This window comes from Sorex fumeus, unplaced genomic scaffold, assembly GCF_029834395.1.
Source record: "Sorex fumeus unplaced genomic scaffold, SorFum_2.1 ptg000126l, whole genome shotgun sequence".
Lineage (NCBI taxonomy): Eukaryota > Metazoa > Chordata > Mammalia > Eulipotyphla > Soricidae > Sorex > Sorex fumeus.
The window spans coordinates 5,952,077-5,974,253 of record NW_026606183.1 but is presented as its reverse complement, the minus strand read 5'-3'; the positions used below and the strand labels follow the sequence as shown (position 1 = coordinate 5,974,253).

Genomic DNA, 22,177 nt, shown 5'->3' with positions numbered 1-22,177 from the left:
CAGGGGTGAGTTCGGCTTCACAGTGAGGGAGGTGGGGGGGGGGGGCAAGCTTACAAGTGGAGAAGTGAGAAGGCCCGGGATCGCCTTGGTTCCACTTTGTTCCCACCTGGGCCTCGGTCCCTTAACTGGCAGTCACTTCCCACAGGGCCTGGCCAATCTGTTCCCCTAACAGAATAAAGCTGCCTTTCCCACACGCGGTTGAGGTCAAAGCGTCTTTGCTCCTGTGCTGACAGAGATCTGGGGCTTGGGCTGCTCAGAGGATCTTCTTTTCTGGAGCCGGGGGCCAGACGGCCCTCCATTCATCCACCTCAAGCTGGTGCTTCTCAGTATTCCACCCTGTGCTCCGCAGTCCTGGGAAGAGGGCATGGAGGTCACAGGGTTATTGGGGAGGTGGGGGGACACCTGGGTTCCAGGGAGTGGGTCAAGGAGGAGCGTACGCCTGCTAGAGGCTCTGTGCTCTGCTTAGGTGTTTCGTGCTTTGCTGGGTGATCTCTGGCATAAAATGAGGCTACGATCTCATCTGAATACAGCCAGAATTCACTGGAACGGTCCATGGAAAAGGGCTGGAATGGAGGAGGTGCTAAAGAAAAGAGCATTGATGATTTGTGAGCCTTCATCCACCTCATTCTTCAGTGTCAACTGGGATTACAAAGACAACAATGACAGGCCCCAAAGAAATTCTAACTTCCTCATCCTACAAAGAACTGAGGCCCAGACTTCAGATGACAGAAATCTCAGGTCTCCCCCACCCACACCTCCCCAGTTCCAAGGCTGGTAATAGGAAGGCAGGACCTCTGTAAAGGCCTAAGAGGCAAAGGAGCTGAAGGATGTACCTCTCAGAAATTCTGGGAACAGCTGGTCCAACACAAGGCGTGTCTCCCTGACGATGACCCAATCATCTTTCTCAGAACCTGGAGCGAGGCACAGAACCAGAACATTCTAGGTTTCCAAACTTAACAGATGCATATAATCCTTTCCCCAGATCCCTCCCTCAGACCCCAGAGGTGCAGTCCAGATTGGGCAGCTCTTACCTGACTGTTCTCTGAGCCGCAGTTTCTCCAGCTCCTCTGGGAGAGACCCAGCTCCCTGCAGGGCTCTGAGCATCAGCCCATGGGTGGCAGCCTTTAGGACAGTGTCAGGGCCTGCATTCTTGCTCAGAACGACCCGGACTTGGTCTATAAAGACACCCGGAAGGATTAACTCCCTAAACACCATCAATCCCATTACCCTGCATCATCATCTGAGGCATTGGCCTTAAAGGTCATCTCTACCCTGTCTTTTCCAAATCAGCTCCTGCAGTTTTCAAATACTCTGGCTTAACTAAAATGCTCAGTTCCCAAATAGAACTTCATAGCAGCGGGCTGAGGTGTGTCTAGTTTGCATGCATGTTGGTGGAGTTGGGGGGGGTACTGGTGTTGGGGGGAGATAGGTGGATTTTGGAGCCATACCTGGCAGTGCTTTGGGGGATACTCCTGGTTCTGTGCTCAAGGGTCACTCACAGTGGTGTTCAGAGGACCATACAGTGCTGGGGATGGAACTTGGGCATCCACATGTAAAGTATGTGCTTTGGGTATAAACTATTGCTCTAACCCCTGCGTGCAAAGTTTCCTTTAACATAAGACCAGCAACCCATAAATTCTAGGTCTGTTTCCTCAAGAAGTAACCACAGATGTGGAAAAAGGGATAACCCAGGGATAACCTAAAGGTCATAATCTTATTTGAAATATATATCATATCTATTCCATAAGTAAAAATATATATACTCATACACACATATGTAAATATTGGGGGTTTTTTTGTGTGTCACACCTAAGTGCTTAGGGGACCATGCAGTGCTAGGAATTGAACAGGGACTTCAGCATGCAAAACATTCATCTCCCTGGCCTCTGTGTTTACTTTTTCAAGTGGCACATTAGTACCTATAAAGAATTACATTTATACAAATATGTTCTACTTTTGCACATAATTTACTGAAAATGATAAACGTATGAGCTAGCAACATAGTGGACAAAGAGGACCGAAATGAATTCCTCTGGGACATGCAGGTCTTGCATGCATCAAGTCTAGAGCAAGGACTGCCTCCAGGACCCCAGGTAGTCTCCAAAATGTTCAAGGTCTGTAGGTAACATGGGATCCTGGGACTGGGGAAATTGGAGGCTGACTTTAGGGGAGGGAACTGAGGGTTGGCAGAACACAGCACACTTACTTTTTGACCGGTTCCAGTGAATGAGGTAGGATTCTTGGTGTCCTATCACCAGCTGCTTCAGGTCAGAGACACTAAAGTAAAAGAACAGAGTGCAAAGGGAGAGGAGAGAGTGAGGCCATCTGGTCAAATAAACAGTCACCACTGAACTTTCAATCATAATTTTCCAAAGTTCATCCATCCTTAATCTACTTCCCATCTATCCCTTAGCCATTAACCATGCCCCTACATCCTTCCTAGTCTTTCTTCCTACAAAGCATCCTGTTTTCCCATAATCCTTCATCCTGTTTTCCCAGGAACCTTTCACCCAGCAAATCCCTTACATCTGCTCTGTTACACACTCTGCTGCCCTCCAGATAGCCACACAGTCCCCAAGACTGTTCAGCGGAAACAGAACAGAGAGAGGAAGGTGTCAGTTGGGACAGGCCAATGCGCATGACAACTGCTGTCAGACCACTCACCTGGATATTAAGCTGCGCAGGGATACTCCCAGGGACAGAGACAGAGATCGCGAGAAACCTGTGGAAAGCTCAAGTCAGGATGACCAGATAGGAGAAGACCCTGGGGCCCCCGGGTTTGACTGAGCAGAGGGTTGAATCACCTGTCCACAGCGGCTCCATCTGATTGGCTGACGTGGGGTCAAGTACTTCTCCTTTCTCAAGGAAGTGATTCAGGACCAGCCAGAGCCGGCCTTCGTTCAGGGTCTCCATGACAATGGCTCGAACTGCCCGGTAGTTGGCATAGATATGGAGGGCAGTGAGTAGGCAGAAACACCCAAGGCTGAAACTGGGGTGAGAGGGTGAGATAGTTAACGGGGACAGAGGCCCATCTGGACATCTCTTCCCCCTTAACTCTGCCTTACCTTGGGGAATCAGCCACCAGGGGAAGCAGCAAGAGGCTGACCAGGAGCCCTGCCAGGTTTACCAGTGTCTCCTGGAAAATGAAACCAGACTGAATATTCTATTTTTTTTTCCTGTTTGTTTTTTTGAGCCACACACTTAGCTGTGCTCAGCTCTTTACTTCTGACTCTGTGCCTAGGGAACACTCCTGGCAGGGTTCAGGAGACTGCAGCAATGCTGGGGATCAATCCCAGGTCAGCTGCATGCAAGGCAAGTGCCTGACCTTCTGAACTATCACCCCAGCCTCCAGGCTGAATATTCCTGAGTGCCTTTCACATATTTCCTCCCGGACTGAAAACCTCCTAGAATTCCCTATCCTACTGTGAGTGAGTAAACTGTCGAACTGTCATATTGCTGAAACACTGACATCCCCAAAGGAGGCTACGGCCTAGAGAAATCAAGGGAAAACATGCCCCTCCACATCAGCAATGCACAGAGGCTAAGATGGTAAACTGGGTTTGTGCCATAAGGCCTGTGCCCTTCTACTTGACTCCCTATCCTGAGAGCCGAGCTGTCTCCCACCTCGACCACCCCAATGAGCTCCGAGGAACTTCTCCATGAATCCCCGTTGCTTGGCCACCTGCCCTCTTCCACGCCCCCCCCCCCCCCCACCTGATCCCTCCCACGCTGCCCGCTCACCTGGCTGCTATCCTTGGCAGACACATCGGCCATGTTGTTTCTCCGGGCCTGGTGCATGGTCAGGGCAGCCCGGGTGGCCCCCCCGGTCACACTGACAATGCACTGGGTGGGAAACAGAGCAAGGTAGTCAAACACTCTGGAAAAGCAGGGCAGTCCATGGGAGAAGCAAGCTTGAATAAACCTCAGACTTTAGGCAACCCCACCAACCAAGCTATATGTAGTGCTCACCTTGCACCCCTTGTAGGCTTACGTCTCCTCTCTTGTTCCATGAGGAAAGTGAGGTTCGGCCTGCCATTGTACCCTGTGGGCCTGGCTAATTTCCTTCCCCTATATGGAGGCTCAAAAACCATTCTCAATCCAGAACTTCCCCCCCTTCCAACTTCCACTTTGGCTGCAGCATCCCCCTTGCTGAGATACCAGACTCATTCTGGTTTCCAATTCTACGTCCCCACTCTTGTCTACTTAAAATGATTGCTGCTGTCTTGTTGCCCCAGTCAAGGGCTCTCCAACCTTCCAGATGGTTCAGGTTCCCTTAAATGGCCTTGACCTAACAAGGTAACTGCTCTCTCCCTCCGAGATCTAGGATAGTGAAGCTCATTGATGAGCATGAGCATCACTAATCACCTTCCTTCATCTCATGTTTATTATATCTTGTATATCACACAGTTTTAGGGTCTGTGATACAATCCATGAAGCTTAAAAACTAATAGATAATCAGAAAGTACTATATTAGAGCTGGAGTGATAGCACAGTGGGTAGGGCGTTTTCCTTGCATGCAACCGACCCAGGTTTGATTCCTCCATCCCTCTCAGAGAGCCCGGCAAGCTACCGAGAGTATCCCGCCCGCATGGCAGAGCCTGGCAAGCCAGGCTTCTAGTGCTTCTACTCTGGAGACAGAAATACTGATCACTGTGAATGGAACTCTGGGTAGGTGGCTGTGAGATGTTGTTTTATTCCCTTCTTTGACAGAGGAAAAGATTGAAACTCAAAAGGTGACATTTATGTCTGGGAGGCCTGGAGAAGGGCTACTATCCACCCAAACAGAGCCCTGGCAGCCAAAAGCCTCCACACTCTACAATCTCCGCCATGCTCATGGCTGGACTCCACTGCTAAGGACGAGCGTCATCCAGAAATTGATCTGTTGAGAAACTCAACTCAGGTATGCGGGTTTTGTGACTGAAATCTCCAGGCTCTCCCAGAGTTGGGGATGAATGACCTCCCCCCATCTCCCTGGCAGTCATTTCCTCAAAGCCCGGCCATCACACCCATGAACTACCTCTGGGCCAAATAAGCTCATTAACTGGCCATGATCCAGAGACTCATAAATAATTTTTGAAAGAGATCAACAGATTGCAGAGATGCTTCCGGACCCCTACATCAGGCTGAGTTGTCCTGGGTGTGACATCTCAAACTCTGCACCAGTGATGAACCAGGAGTAGTATAGCAAATCCATTAGATGGGATGTAAAGTAGAAGGCAACTAATCTCGATTAAGAAAATATAAACACACAAATATTAACATGTTAGTAATCTCTTCTACAAGGACTTAATTGCTCCATAGTGAGATACAACAGTATTCACATACTTTCTAAGGAAATATTTTTTTGATCACCTCTAGTGGATTATAACAAGCAATATAAAATAAATTATTCAGAGCCTGCTCTAGGGGCAGGCTTGAGGGGTGGTTTGGAAAATTGGAAATAATGGTGATGGGAAGGTGCACTGGTGGTGGGATTGGTGTAGGAATACTGAATGTAATAAATTATCAACAACTTTACAAAAATAAATAATGTTTTTAAAAGGTGACATTTAGAGCAGGATCTGAAACAGATGGCAGAGGTCACCACCCTTGGTTCACACTTATAGCAGTGACTTCTCTGAAGGCTCCTGTCTGAGGGCATAGGGGACAGGGGGTGCTCACAGCATTTAGTGCTAGGGCTAAGAAAGTTAAATGTCTTCTATCAAAAAGAACTGTTACACTAAGAATATCAGTTATGCCCTGAAGAAACACCAAAGTGATTCTGAAATAGACTTATGGGTCAGATGGGTCTTACATGATTTCTAGAGTCCTCACTATGTTGGCTACTTAACACTGTGAAGAAGACAGGTGAGCTCTCTCCTGAATCATGCCAGACCTCCATCATCGGGATAAAGCCACAGGAAGGTACAATGAGGATGAGCAGCTTGTCTTCCGAAGAGCTCATGTTCACATTTTTTTCCCCTTTTTGGGTCACACCTGGCAATGATGCACAGGGGTTATTCCATGCACTCAGGAATCACTTCTGCAGTGCTCGGGGGACCATATGGGATGCTGGGAATTGAACCCAGGTTGGCCACATGCAATGCAAATGCCCTACCTGCTGTGCTATCACTCCAGCCCAGCTCACGTTCACATTTGCTTCTCCATTTGCAGTGTTGGGTCTGTGCTGTTTTGCTACTGGATCCTGATCCATACTACTCTTTCTGTCCAGAACACCCACCTGGCACCTTAAATTCATTCTTTTGTCACGCCAGGTTCTAACCAGGCCAGATTCCCTGCCAAATCCTCTTGCAGCCCCTGTACTTCTCATCTGGAATGCCTTTAGTTAGCCCACCTACAGTACAAGACAGGTATCTTGGATACTGTGGAGCCCAGCAGTATACCTTGGCCAGATTGCTCGTGCAGATAGTCACGGTGAAATACACTGGGAATATAGGAGCCATAATCTCAAGGAACATGGCGACATCATTGAGGCAGTCAGCAAAAAGCCTGCATGGATCAATCAGAGATTAGAGGTCAAAGACACTTAATTTATTTATTATTTATTGGTTTTTTTGTCACACCCAGCGATGCTCAAGGGTTACTCCTGGCTCTGCACTCAGAAATTACTCCTGGCAATGCTTGGGGGACCATATGGGATGCCGGAGATCGAACCCAGGTTGACCAAGCGCAAAGCAAATGCCCTACCCACTGTACTATCGCTCCAACTCTCAAAGACCTTTATGAAAGAGGATTAACACACACCCTGACACAGCCCCTCCTCACCTCCATTGTTTGGCATTACAGTCCAGTTTGCTCCTATTGAGGAAGAAAAATTGGTTTGTAATTTGCATTTTAGAAAATGTGTAATAAAAAGTAACACAGTAATGAAACAACAAATACTGCAAAGGCAATAGAAACTGAGAACTGTCTTTAATAGGAAGGATATCACTGCAGTTCGGGGGGGGGTTGGAGAAATAGGGCCGCGGGTGGACAAAGACATGGTGGCCGGAGTAGTACTGGAATACTTTTTGCATGAAAGTCTGCCATTATTGATATTGTCTATCACAGTGCCTATAATTTAAAAAAAATGTTTTAAGGGAGAAAACAGTGTATCTGGTATTAGGCTAAGGAGTAGGTTTAGGTTATTTTAAGTTATGAAGTGCCAAGAAAATCCAGATCTCTTCCAACACTGTCACTGCTGCATCATTAGGCACCATCAGCCAGAAGCCACTCAGTGATTCGCTTACTAACCCACAAGTCCACAGAGGGAAAAACCCTTACAACCCTACAGAATGAAGTATTCCTGGAGACATCTAACTGAAGGAAAGGTTTTGTGGCTTCACTAACCAGAAGAAAATTTTTTGGTTGTTTTTTTGAAAAGGTTTTGAAAAGTTTTGTGGAAAATTACTTGGACTGAGGACTAACTACAGGTTCCTTAGGTCTGATGATGAAATTGGTAACTCTCCTTTCCCCTGGAAACTAGTTGGAAAGATGGGGACTGAAACCATGGTGAAGGATTGCGGAAGAACAGTGCAGAGAATGGCCAGAAGTCTGCTGAGCAGGAAGACACTCACCCCTTCCACCAAGCAAAGATGATGCGCCCCAGCATGCCACTTGCATCTGAGGAAGAGAAACATGGGTTAGGAACACGGGAACAATAAGAGACGCTCTGTGGCGGTGTAGCTGGAAGATCCTGGCACTCAAATGGTTCATTCGCCTTGGCCCACTGTCCTTGGAAGTTGAATCTGGCAAGTCAGTTTTCGACAGACACTATTGTATGAGTGTCAGACGTGACACAGGAGCAGTGACTGCGGGGCTCTGTGTTCCTCCATGGTTCCCAGGTTCTTAACATTTTCAAGAACACATATATTAAGTAATAAAGATGCACAGACTCACTGTATCACTGTCATCCCATTGTTCACCAATTTCCCTGAGCAGACACCAGTAACATCTCCATTCTTCCTAGCCCTGAGATTTTAGCAAATGTCACATTGGAGGCTTTTTCAGGGTCAGGGGAATGAGACGCATCATTGTTACTGGGTTTTTCCATATCGAATGTGCCACGGGGAGCTTGCCGTGCGGGTGGGATACTCTCGGTAACCTGCCGGGTTCTCTGAGAGTGAGAACTAGACAATAAGAGGGGCTCTGTGTTCCTCCGTGGTTCCGAAGTTCCTTAATATTTCCAAGAACACATATATTGAGTAATAAAGATGCTCAGACTCAAGAGTTAGAAAATAGAAAAGTTTATTGGGAAGGAGAAGAGATAAGTTCCCATACTTAACTTAGTATAGGACTAAGTTAGGTATGGCTTGTTTGTAGGAAAACAAGGTCTTTGTGCTACTTTTCAAAGTATCAGAAGATTCTCGTAGATGTCTTGTTAATTTAGGGTCTATTTGTGTTGCTGAGGTAAGACTGACACCTTGGGGCCGGAGTAATAGCACAGCGGGTAGGGCGTTTGCCTTGCACGTGACCAACCAGGTTCGATTCCCAGCATCCCATATGGTCCCCTGAGCACCGCCAGGAGTGCTGAGTGCAGAGCCAGGAGTAACCCCTGTAATTACTGGGTGTGACCCAAAAAGCACTTAAGCTGGTGGGGACTGTCTAAAACCTTTTAGCTTTTATATTTCACCATGTGCCCAGGTATTGCCCCTTTGACTCTTAGTCTCTTGTGATCCCAAGGTCTAGGGCAGAATTTATGTCTTGGGAAATTTTAAATTTCCCCAGCCTTTTCTGAGCCCAAGAATTTGCAGAAAAGTTCAAAATTTACAACGGAGACAGTTAAAATGAAGCAGCCTATCACAGCTGGAAAGGGGAAACTGAGGCTCCCTCTTTCAGAAGTATCTAGACTGAGCAGTTCTCAAAACATACCCAAGAGATATGTACACAGGTACACCAAGAGATATGAACCAGAAACATTTTGTTTTGGGGTCACCCAGCGATGTTCAGGGGTTACTCCTGGCTCTGTGCTCAGGAATTACTCCTGGTGGTGCTTGGGAGACCATATGGGATGCCAGGATTAAAACTAGGTTGGCCATGTTCAAGACAAGTGCCCTAGCCGCTGTACTATCTCTCCAGCCTCCGAACCAGAAATATTCTTTGCAGCACTATAACAGAAATAAAACAGAATACAAATGTTTACAAATAGAATGTATAGAGTCTATCTTACTCAGTGGCATATTAGACACCAGTGAAAGTTCTGCACACATCCCCACCCCATCCCCAAAACTAGTTGTGAAAAGTTCAGTTTATTGTTGATGTTCTAGCTTTACAGACCTGGTTATAGTTTAGACTGAAGATACTTGGCAGAGGGGGAAAAAGTTCTCCTCAAGGCTAAGGAGAGCTAGAACTAGATCTTCATTTGTGTAACAAATGCTAACTGCCAGGCACTACGGGTGGCATAAGGAATACCAAAGTGAACCACCAGAAAGCAGTTCTGGGCTTAAAATCTATTGTAAAAGTAGATGGCAATCAGAATAAAAATCAGATTCAGATGAAAGATCTGTGGTCTGGGGCTTCCGTTGTTTTTGTACATCAAGTGTCATGAGGATACAGATGCCATCATTTGTTTAGAATTGCTAAGGTTATTTTCATGACACATGGCAAAATCAAGTCACACTGACTGCAACCAAACAAGATGGCCTTTCAGTATCTGTATTACAAACGATAATGCCCAAAAGGAGAGAGGGTGAGGGGGAGACTGAGAAAGGTCCCTGTCATAAAGGCAGGTTGTGTGTGTGTGTGTGTAGGGGGGGGGCAGGAGGGATAATGGGGGAGGGGTACTGGTGGTGGGAAATGTACACTGGTGGAGGGATGGGAGTTGGAACATTGTATGGCTGAAAATCACACAAGCTTTGTAACTGTAGCTCATGGTGACAAGGTGATTCAATTAAAAAAAATGAAAATTTACCAAAAAGAGTCACTCTGACTGAAGCTGTACAACAGAAGTCAAAAATATTTACCAACTAATTCATGGCAAAAGTTTGCTGAGCCCTCGTGGAGACTATCCATTTGGTGGAATGACAGTAGTTCTCACTGAGCCTAGCAAGGGGAATTACAAAGACTGTTTTAGACCCAAAGGACAAGCCTCACTGACTAGGGCCTCACAGAGGATACCCAATGCACTTGAATTCTTTATTTTTTATTTATTTATTTTTTTTTTGAGTCACACCTGCAATGCACAGGGGTTACTCCTGGCTCTGCACTCAGGAATTACTCCTGGCGGAGCTCAGGGGACTATATGGGATGCTGGGAATTGAACCCAGTCGGTTGCGTGCAAAGCAAACGCCCTACCCGCTGTGCTATCGCTCCAGCCCCGCTCCCTTGAATTCTTAACTGGGAGGCAAACTAAGTTATAGGGAAGTAGGCTGGGAGTGTGCAATGAATGACGAACAAAGGTGGTAACACAGGCCAGCTTCCCCATCCTCTGAGGAAAACAAATGGAGCATTTAAAGAAAAGAAATTGGATGTCCAGCTTTTTAGGAAGAATCTGAGGACAAGGCAAGACTGCATCTACCCCATTACAGTGATAATCAGTGGGCAAGAGCCGCTACATCATTCTGAAGCATATGCTCAACACATGTCCCCTCTTTTTTGCTCCGCTTCACCATTTGTCTCTTCACTCTTTCACTGGTCCCACTGTCTTCCCTTTGAGTATATTTTATTTCACACGCAAATTCTGGCAAACTCCCCGTGGCTTATTCAATAGGCCAAAAACCAGTAACAACGATAGGTGTCATTCTCCTGGCCCTGAAAAAGCCTCGAATGTGGCAAAGACGGGTTAACTTGAGTCAGAGAAGTGTGGGTTCAAATGCCAGCCCAAGATGACCTCAGGGAAGTTACTAAAGCTGTCAACCTCAGCTTCCTCCTCAGAAAAAATGTATCAACAATCTAACTTGACAGCCACAGAGGTGGAAGGCACATTATTCCACTTAAGTGTGTAAAATGCCTGCTTATACAGTAGCTTGTCAAAATATTAACTGTCACATTCATGACAATGAACATCATTTTCCATTAAGAGAATTGTAATTCAATGTTACATAGTTGCCATTATATGTAACATTAAATAGGTGTCAGGAGATTCCTTACAGAGTGGGGGTAAAGGTTCCTTATTTAAAACTGCAAATTTCCTAAATTTTATGAAAATGAGCTTGTAAAATCCTTTCTAATTAAGAGGATTTCAGCTTAAAGCTTGTGTTCTCTCTCAACATATATTCCTCTTTCTCTCTCCTCACATCTCTCTAAATTTCTTTCAATATAAAACAATTTAAAGAAAAAAGAGGATTTCTTTTCAACAGATTCAAATGACAGGTATCTCTCTGCATCTTAAATTGGTATTACTTTTTCCTTAATGACCTGCCTGGGATCAAGAGATAGAAGTAACATGCTAGTGGAAGACAACAGTGCTTTGAAATGACACAAAAACAGGGGCAAGGTACAAGAGTTAGGGTGTTAGCATATGCCTGACCTGACTTGGCATGGTCTCCTGAACATTGTTGGGTACAACTCTGGGGGCCCCCAGCACCACTGAGGTGGCCCAGGGAATCCCCAGCTACCACAGGCTCTGAGTAGCATTGCACCTCCATGTCCTTGCACTGAACTGATGGCCCAGCCAGCTAAGAATAGCCAATAGGACCGCCAGTGCCCTAAGCACTGCTTAGGAGACCTTTACCACCCGCTGGCCAAAAAAAGATTAATGACATACAAACCATTGATTATTAACGCTTCCAGTGCATCCTGTTTTGTTTTTATGAGACAATGGAAACGATCCAAATTAAACATAATGGGGTGTAATGAAAATCTGATGAATTATATCTGCCCGGTTTTGCTTAGTCTTCAAGGCAAAAGTATAAGTAGATATCTTCTAAATGTCCAAAATATACCGAGAAGCTCGTCTGAGATGTGGTCAGTATACTGCGATGGTGAGTCTGACCTACACCCCTACTGGGAACAGCATCAAAAGAAAAAAGGACAGTGAAGATGTAAAGTCCTACCATTAAGTTTTGTAAACCACGGTGTTTAAATTAAAATTTTTTTAAATTTTATTTTATTTTTATAAAGTATTTCACAATAATTCATTACATTTAACATTCGAACACCAATCCCACCACCATTGCACCTTCCCATCACCATATTTCAAATGTTTCCACCCCAAATCCCAAACCGTACCCCCCAAAGCAGAACCGAAACAATTTTGGGTATTGCTTGTTATGAATAATTCACTAAAAATGGTCCAATAAAATTTCCTTAAAGGAAAGTGTGTGGAGATTGTTGTATTTCATCCTGGAGCCATTAAGCCCTTATATAAGAAATCACTAACATGGCCTAAACCAAACTGATTTTTAAAATAATAGAACTTTTTTTTACAAAAAGTGAAGAGAGCATGGGTCATCCTAATGTGGAGAACACGAACCAGTTTCTCATCTTTGTTCTACATGGCAAGGTGCCAAAACAGTATCACTTTCTGTTGTTATAAGTGGGTCTTCAAAAAACTGATTTATAGTATTATCTAGGATGTCTTTTTTTTTTTTTTTTTGCTTCTTGGGTCACACCCAGCGATGCACAGGGCTTACTCCTGGCTCTGCACTCAGGAGTTATTCCTGGCGGTGCTCAGGGGACCATATGGGATGCTGGGAATCGAACCCGGGTCAGCCACATGCAAGGCAAACGCCCTACCCGCTGTGCTATCTCTCCAGCCCCTAGGATGTCTTTTTATTTTTCAATTAAATCACTGTGTGATAGAGTTACAAAGTTGTTGATAATTAGGTTTGTCATAATGTTCCAATACCAACCCTTCACCACTAGAGTACATTTCCCACAATCTCCCCAATTTTCCCCTCTGCCCCCTCTCTTTGGCAGTCTCTCTCCTCTCCCCCCTCTCTCTCTCTCTTTCTCTCTCCCTCCCTCCTACCTTCCCACCCTCAGTCTCCCCTCTCTCCTTTCTCTCCAGCTCCTTTTGGGCATTGTGGTTTATAATATACATACTGAAAGGTTATTATGCATATCCCTATACTTACTTTCAGCATTCAATTCTTGTCTAGAGAGCTCATTTCCAACTATTATCATCATAGTGGTCCCTTCTCTATCCTAACTGTCCCCAACACTCCTCCCCTTCCCTCCCCCACACCCCCCATTTATGGCAAACTTTCTAGGATGTCTTTTATCCTTCCCCAAACTCCCTCTCTTCTACTCAGGACCAACAAGGACAATTTTTTTCCCCCTAGATCTAATCAATTTCCTCCACCACAGGAAGCTAGAGTTTCACTATTAACTGTACTTTTATTCAGTCCTCCACTGAGTAAGAGAAAACGAGAACAGGGACTCCAGGATACTTAGAGGGTCTGTGTTCCACATGAACTAAACAACTGTCTGGATGAAAAAGTGCTGCTATGAAGCTCATGCTCAGGATGAAGACACGCTGGGTGGTAAAGTTGGAGCTGCTAAAAAGACATCAGAGCCAATATGGAACCATTTGTGCCGGGCCCTACACTACCAAAGAGAGATCTTAGTTTTCACTCTCCCCTAGGAATGGAATGCTAAACCAGAAATCAGAGAGAGAGAGAGAGAGAGAGGCCTGATCAGCACTAGTTAGCTAATCTGCCCGACAGACCCCCCCACCCTCGAAAGAAAATTAAACCATCTATTTTCTGCTTTTCCCACTTATAACAATAACGGGCCTCATTCCTCTGACCCTGAAAGAGCCCCCTATATGGCAGCGTTGGGAAAGAGGAGTAAAGAGAGGAGGCTAAAATATCAGGGCTGGGATGAATGGAGACATTACTGGCCCCTGCTGGAGCAATGGGATGACAGTGATACAGTGATATTTCTGCCTAGCAGAACTTGTTACCGCCTCCTTCTGCCTAGAAAAGTCTTCAATTTTGCATGATTTCCAAGGCTCCCTTCCATCTAGCTAGAAGTGACAGAGCAGATTTATGAAAGACTGAATAAAGTCAGTATGATCTTTTTTCTTCAACTTCTCTCAAATGGAATTTCTTTTTTTAAAAGACACAAGGCAACATTCCGGGCTTTGGGGGGTGGGGTTTCACAACCACAAATAAAAGCATCACCAAACCCAGCACACCGCTAATTGCTAAAGGCCCGAACCCCTGCGGCGGAGGGGGGCAAGAACGGCGGGGAGGGAGCAGGCTGGGCGTCACCGCAGGAAACGAAGGAGGCCAGAGAAACCGTTGGTCATCGAGCACCGCTCAGTGAGGCTCCGGGGGGGGTCTCGCTCACCTTTGACGAGCCAGGTGGCGGTGGCAGCCGAAACTGAGGCTTCAGAATTTCCCACCCCTAAGCCCACCAGGACTGCGTGGGTGGCCAGGGAGCCGCAGAGGCTGGAAGCAAACGCCTGGAGAAGGAAATAAGGAGTGAAGGGTGGGCACTGGAGCAGGGGGATCGGAACTGTCCCCAGTCGGCCGCGGTGTCCCAGCTCCGCGCTGCACCTGCCACGCGGCAGGGGGGTGTCCACGCTCCTGCCTCCTGCCCCCTGCCCCGCCGCTGCCCGCCGCACCAGGCCGGGCTGACCTGCACGGAATCCCAAAGCTGATAAGGCAGATAGTCCGGGCTGACGCTGTCGGGGAAGCCCCGGGGCAGGAACACGGCCTGCAGCCCCCGCAGCACGGGTGCGAGCGTCCCCGGAAGCCCCCTGCTGCGGGCCGGCGGGGCTCGCGCTTTCTCCGCGACGGCCCCGGACTCCGACGACGGCCCCTGCTGGGCCTCCCACTGCAGGCTCCCGTCGTTGGCGGCGCGGCAACCCCGCGCAGCCCCGGAGCAGAATTGCTCGGAGCACAGGTGGTCCTCGGGACTCCAGCCCCGAGCCATCCTGGGTTCTCTGCGCGCAGTCCCGCACCCAGGAAGATGATGTCACCGTTTCTGGCGCGGCGACGGCGGCCGCGGAGGGACAAGCTTCCTGGGAAACGGCTCGCGCCTCTCCCCCCCCCCCCCCCCCCCCCCCCCCGATCCCCGGAGCTTCCTGCAGGCAGCCCTGGGATTGGACTGTTCTCCAAACTTCCCACATCTCGGCTTAGCCCCGGAAGTGGTGGTCCGTAGCAGTGGACCGTCACATTTAGAGGGACCCCGCAGATCTGTGGGGGGGCGGGGGGGGGAGGATATTCCTAGGGGATCAATGTGTTCGAGACCCCACGTGGCCACTGAAATTTTAGCTGTGTAGACGTGAGCAGGTCGTCGGCGTCCCGCCCTGAGCCTCGGCTGCTTTCTCTGCCTTAGGCTGGGGACTGTATTTGACTTTTATTTTATCCCTGATCCCTAGTACGTAGTGAGTGGATGATTGAATGAATGAAGTAATGTTGGAGCAGATAATCCCAGAGGCCCTTTTAAGCTCTTTCTGATTTTCTTCTGAGTGTTTCTGGGCCTTCACTAGAAATTCTCCCCTCCAAGACTGGAAGAGTATTTTTTTCCTCAAGGTCCCCAAGAACTACAGAATAAGAAAATCAAGGAATTAATTGCTACAGAAAACTCGTGTCAGGAAACTTTAGAAACAGGCAAGAACTTTCTACAAGGAGAAAAGGAACCAGGAATTTGGGCAGGTTTGGGGGAATCAGTATTTCCTTCCATCCCTGTTTGCCTCTTTTGCTCACTCTCTTTCCCCTTGATTCCAAGGTGAACAATTTCCAAAAGCATTTGTTATGGGGAATGAATCAGAGAGAAACAGAGAAATTTAGATTTTATTAGCGGGAGACTACACGGGGTCCCTGAACCAAATCATGCAGCCTCATCTCATTTTCTCCCAGTCTTTTAAGGGTTTCCATACATGCTTCTTTGTCAAGCAAGCGGGAGGCAAGTGTGCAGAAGATAGTGCTGATTTGTGTCAACGTAACAATTTAGCAGAATTGTTACAATTGCAATAGCTACAATGGCACAGTTAATTTCTACAGTCAGCAGTTTGGAAATTCCTGTCTCTGGTCATAGTCAATGATTGTTTCTGGGATCTATTGTGTCAGGAAATCCCTATCACTGGACTTGAAGATTATGTAGATATTACAAGTTGAGTTACAGTTTTTCAAGGTGTCAGACACTGGTCATAATTACAGGAAACATCAGTAGATGACTATTTCTGGGGTCTGCTCTAAGTCAAAGTGAAAGAGCAAACTGGTCATCAGAGGACAAGATGATTGCCCCGATGCTGAGCTATTACATGTTCTCTTTTCATTAGAATATAAAATACCCTGCGTCCTTAGCTTGACATTCCCAAACCTTCAGAGTTTGACCCTTGTTGGAAACCTTGGTTTGGAGGCCACACCCAGAGATGCTCAATGATCACTCCTGAAGGTGCTTGGGGGACCACATGTGGTACCAGGGATCAAACCCTGGTAAGCTGTGTGCAAAGCAAGCTATACTATTGCTCTGGTCCTGATATACGATTATGTTTAATGAGCTCTACCTAGAAGTTGAATCACTGAGATGTTTGATAACTGTATTTTTCAAAAAACTTTGTAAGACACTGACAAACTATTATTATCATTACTCTGTGGTAGGGCCACACCCAGCGATGCTCAGAAGTTACTCCTGGCTCTGCACTCGGGAATCACTCCGGGCAGTGCAAGGTGATAATATGGGATGCCAGGGATTGATGCCTACTTGGCCCTGTGCAAAGCAAGTTTCCTACCTACTCTACTATCTCTCTAGCTCCAGAAACTGAAAAAAAATTTCCTAAGATGGTTCTACTATATCATACTCATGCCAACGATATATAAGAATTCTAGCTCTCTGCCATATGACCCAGAAAATCCACATTTGGGTATCTACTTCCAGGACTTAAGAACAGTCATTCAAAAGGACTTTCACACCATTATTCATTGCTACACTTAGTACAATAGCTAAGATATGGAATTAACCTAGGTGTCCAATGACAGACAGAGTAATAAATTAGGAAGATGTGGAATATATATATTCACAATGAAATACTATGCAGCTGCAGTGAACAATGAAATCAAGAAATTTGCTGCAACCTGGTTGGAATTAGAAGATAGCATGTTGAGTGAAGTAAGCCAGAAGAAGAAAGACAAACACAGATAACCTCACTTATCTGTGGTCTATGGAGTAACTGAATGACAAAGTATATAGTAGTCAAGGGAGGGATGCCTAGATCAACCTTAGACCCTCGCCTGAGTTTAGAGAAGAGGAGAAAGAAAGAAAGAAATCAAGGGGCAAAGTAAGAAGAAGAGAAAGGGATGTAATGGGTGAACAGAGGTCAGGGCTTGTTATTTATACTGGTGATGTAGGAGAATGGTATTGTATATGCAAAACATATATATGTGAGATGTTAGGAATTACGCCAAGCCTGAGCCAAGTAATTATGATGGATGCCCAGGAGTAGATATATTTCAGAGTCAGTCTCTCCCAAATATTAGGAGCATAGCATTAATAGTCTTACTCTCTTTAAGCAAAGAACATTGCTCTATAGCAAAAAGTGAAAAGGCTATAGGGGAAATAGAAAAGCAAGTAATTCACTATAAATATAAAGTCCAGAGTTACCAGAAGGTTTGACTTAGTAACTTAGTAATACAAAGGAAGGGTTAAAGATAAACTCAGGGGATTAGGGGTGCTCATAAGAGCACTTTAAGCTTCTCTTGGGGGGAGGAAAAAGGGCAATTCACTGATGAAGTCTAAAGTATTTAAGGTTAATATCTAACATGTCTATAAATTCTGTCTTGTTTTAAACACAATTAAAATCTGTAGTTAATCTTGCATGATCTTAATTGACATTATGGAATGCAGTTTTGAGTAAAAATGTAATCTCAGTCTTTGAGTCATTTGTTGAATGGGTCCCACAACCCTTCCTGATCGATGGGCCCGTTGCAGTGAAATAAACTTCTGTCCTACCCACTTCTTTGTCTCAGCTATTCATCGAGTTATGATGTACTTGGACACAACATAATATTGGGCACATTTTTATTTCCATCCTGTGAAGATACACTTTTCAAATCTTTTGACCATTAAAAAGTTGGGTTAGGCTTCTTGCCTTGCATGCAGCTGACCCAGATTTGATCCCTGCTATCACATATGATTCCCTGAGCCTTCCAGAACTGATTCCTGAGCACAGAACCAGGAAAACCTTGAGCATCACTGAGTGTGGTGCCCCCTACACAATTTTTAATTGGCTTGTCTTATTATTGAATTATAAAAGTTTGTTATAAATTGTTATACCTTTTCTTTGGCAAGGGTCAGATTATCTTGTTATTACTTGTAACATAGTAATTACATAGTCTAGCCCACTGATGTAACTAAAGTGGCACACATGTGTTTGATTTTAACATACTTGCTTGTATTCTCTTATATACAGTCTCTGTCTCTCTCGGAGAACCCAGCAGGCTACCGAGAGTATCCTGCTCACATGGCAGAGCTTGGCAAGCTCTCCATGGAATATTCAATATGTCAAAAATGGTAACAATTACCGGTCTCTTTCCCCTGATCCTAAAAGAGCCTCCAATACGACACCGTTGGGTAGGACAAGTATGGAGAGGCTGCTAAAATCTCAGGACTGGGATGAATAGAGACGTTACTGGCACCCACTCAAGCAACTCGATGAACAATGGGATGACAGTGATACAGTGATACTTGTAACAACCAATTTCTACCCTACAGAATTGAAAATATGTCTCCATAAATATATATATATATACATACATATATACAGGGATTTTCTAGTATTTCTAATCATACTTGCCACAAACTACAATTTGAATGTCCTTCAGCGGATGAAACTAAGTGCATCCTGTTAATGTGTACTCAGTAATGGTAAGAAGCAACTTCCTTCTACTTGAAACAACTTGGATGAACCCATAAAGCATAAACCATAGAGAGAAACCAGTCTCAAAGGTTACATACTGACTTTTCCATTATAAGACACCCTCAAATACACTGGCCTCTATTAATGGCAAACAGATCAATGGTTGGCAGGTTTTGACTGTGAAGGGGTTGTAACGATAAATATTAGAAGCTATCTGTCAGGAGAATTATGAAACTAAGGAAAATTAAGAAAATATAATGCGGGCTGTGAAACTGAAACTGACCCCCTATGGTAAACAAGAGAAGAGAGGTAGAAGCATCCTTTTATAATCCAAATCAACCAAGTTAAGGGCCCACCAGCCCACCAGATTGATGGGAATGTACTGGGACAGACAGATTGATGGGAGTGCCCGGGAGATGGTACCTGAAGGCCGCTCCAACATGGGCGAGATATACTGACACTGACTGTTTTTCTTTGAACACCTGAAGGCTGTACCATGTGCGAACGATGCATTGATTGTTTTTCTCTTATTCCCTCTGTATCCCCTGTTTCACTGATAAGAATATACGTAGATTGTAATCCACCTTTAGAGGATCAAAGAGAGACCCTCTCAGCTAATGGGGTTCCAAGTTTCTTCTCTTTCTCTTTTGACTTGGGATCCTCAGTGCTGAGCCTCTGATAAACCCACTATCCTGTCCTGAGCTGTCTCTCTCTCTCTGTTCACTCGCGGCTCTCGCCAGCACAACAGGATAGAGCCAAAGAATTTTAGGGGTGATGGAAATTTTTCTGTAGTCATAATGTTCTAGGAATCTATGCGTGAAAATTTGTAAAGTTGTACAAATTTGTACACCAAAAAACGTCTATTTTGTTGTACATTAGGAAAATGCTATAAACAAACAAAACCCCCAAATCATTAAACCTCTATGAGTGTAAAGTGAATCTGGTTTTATTTTTGTTTGGTTGGTTTTTTGTTTATTCTTTTGCTCTTTGGGCCACACTCAGCAGTGCTCAAGGCTCTGAGCTTAGGGATCACTCCTGGCCATATGTGGTGCCAGAATCTAACCTGAAAGGGCCCTGCCTGCTTTGCTATCTCTGCAGCCCCAAAGGTTGGTTTTTGAATTGAGATATGTGTGACAGGAAGTACTTTATTAGTGCCAGCTTTGTACAGGGAAAGTGCAAAAGTGATAAACTTTTTCAGTGTATACGCTTTGTATTGCTTCACTTATTTAACTTAGTAGGTAGCAATTTTTAAATTTTAAAATATCTACCTAAAAATGGAAAACAGGAAATTACTTTTATTTATTTACTTTTTTTTTTAGAAAGTTACTTTTAAAAGAAGAAAAGAGTATTTCTGCTTTGTTGACAACCTAATAGTATGGGGGAGAACAAAATCAACGCGCTCTCATTCTTGTGGAACACGGGCTCATTTGCAGGCTCATTAACCCCTGCCTAAGAATATTTTGTTTATTTATTTATAGAGTGTTATTCATTATTTTTATTTTCTATTTCTTATTTATTTATTTATTTATTTATTTAATTCCTGGATGTGCTTGGGGGGTTGGCTAATGGGATGCTGGATCGAACTGAGCCTGACAGAGTGCAAGGCAAATGCCCTACCTACTGTACCATTGCTGGGGCGGAGGGGGGGGGGGGAGGGAGGCCCTAAGAATATATATATTTTTTTTATAATTTATTTCTTTATTGAATCACTGTGAGAAAAGTTACAGAGCTTTCGGGTTTAGGTCTCAGTCATGTAAATATCAAACACATTTCCCTTTACCAATACTTATTTTTAACCGCGAACCCCAATAGAACCCCATCTCCCATCCCTCCCAATTCCTGTGAGGCAGATGAGTTCTAGTTAATACTCTATCTACTTTGACTAGATACATTGTTTCTATAGAAGATGCACAATTATTGTTTAGAGTTTACGACACCCCCCCCCCCAATCAGACATGCTGAAACAGCGTTGTGAAATGATTTGCTTTCTACAACTTGGTTTAAGAATAAAATGATGTTTTGGATTTCTACTATTTTACTTATTGACCCTGGAAGAATTTCTATTAAAAGTTAGATAGTTAAGAGATTGGTTTCTGTGCCCTGGAGTCGTGGCCGTGCCGGAGAGCCGCTCGTGGGGGGCAGCTGGCGACCTCGGTGGGGCGTGGGGGACGGCCCACAAAGCCCCCCTTCCCATGAGGTCCCCGCCGCTCCCGCCGAGCCCGGCTCAAACCTGCTGTCCACAAGGCTCCCGTGCGGCCGCCATCTTTCTCTCCAGAGAGGAGCGGGCGGGCGGTCAACGCCCTTTCCCCTCCGGGCAGGCTTGGTGGCGCGGTTTAACACATAGTCCATTTGCTTTTCTGCTCCAAGCTGCTGGTTCTCTGTGCTAAGTCCTTGTGCCTCCGGGGCCGTGGCCGTGCTGGAGAGCCGCTCGTGGGGGGCAGCTGGAGACCTCGGTGGGGCGTGGGGAACGGCCCACAAAGCCCCCCTTCCCATGAGGTCCCCGCTGCTTCCGCCGAGCCCGGCTCAAACCTGCTGTCCACAAGGCTCCCGTGCGGCCGCCATCTTTCTCTCAATATTTTAAGTAAGGATAAATACTCTGATATGTCAGTACAGTGCCTGACACAAATGATAAAGATCATTTAAATGGCTATTGATAGTGTGGCAGGCAAATAAATTTTTTTTGTTTGTTTGGTTTTTTTCTTTTGCTTTTTGGGTCACACCCAGCGATGCACAGGGGTTACTCCTGGCTCTGCACTCAGGAGTTACTCCTGGCGGTGCTCAGGGGACCATATGGGATGCTGGGAATCGAACCTGGGTCGGCCGCGTGCAAGGCAAACGCCCTACCCGCTGTGCTATTGCTCCAGCCCCTAAATAAATGTTTTGGGAAATAATAAAACTAAAAAGAAATTGCCCTGGCCCTGAAGTAGCCAGAAGGCACCCCTTTTGCTTTTCACCACATCCCCTTGAAATGCAAAAATGGAGATGGGTGTTTGGAGATGGAAAAACTGAGAAGGGTGGATCCCTTTGGAAAAGGAAAAGCTACAGAGAATCTAAGATTGGGATAAGAATATGAACGCACTATCTGGCATCTAAGGTTTTTTTCCCTGTGTCCTGTGTATGCATACATACCCAGGAAACTTTTTGAGTGCAGGGAATTCTAGGCCAAGACAATTTGGAGAAATTGCATATAGTCTTCCCGAAAGCCATTCTCTGCTTTTTTGCACTTGAAGAACTCAGTGTTTTAGTAGTCCTAACCTACACCAGGCATTTCCTTGGATGACCTAGGTGGGTCCAGCAGGGTGGTAAGAGCACTGTTTTTTGGAGTCTATCTTCTTACTTCTTTGCCATGTCACCTCCAGCAACATCATCTATGAAGTGGGAAAATAATTGCCAACACATTATTATGACTATTTAAAGGTGTCTTTCCCATAGCAGGGGCTCAGCTTG

At 45.5% G+C, this 22,177-nt stretch overlaps 1 protein-coding gene across 1 annotated transcript; it reads right to left on the bottom strand.

Annotated features, from left to right (window-relative positions):
• Positions 1-47: 47 nt before the first annotated feature.
• On the bottom strand, positions 48-14,836 carry RUSF1 (RUS family member 1). The gene is made up of 13 exons (XM_056137719.1): positions 14,506-14,836; positions 14,215-14,329; positions 7,557-7,602; positions 6,766-6,798; positions 6,384-6,489; positions 3,742-3,843; positions 3,066-3,136; positions 2,805-2,989; positions 2,665-2,722; positions 2,207-2,277; positions 1,032-1,175; positions 834-911; positions 48-351 (listed from the first exon to the last, which is right to left on the bottom strand). The coding sequence occupies exons 1-13, from the start codon at positions 14,800-14,802 to the stop codon at positions 254-256; spliced, it is 1,404 nt and encodes a 467-aa protein (XP_055993694.1). The 5' UTR covers positions 14,803-14,836; the 3' UTR covers positions 48-253.
• Between the last annotated feature and the right edge of the window lie 7,341 nt (positions 14,837-22,177).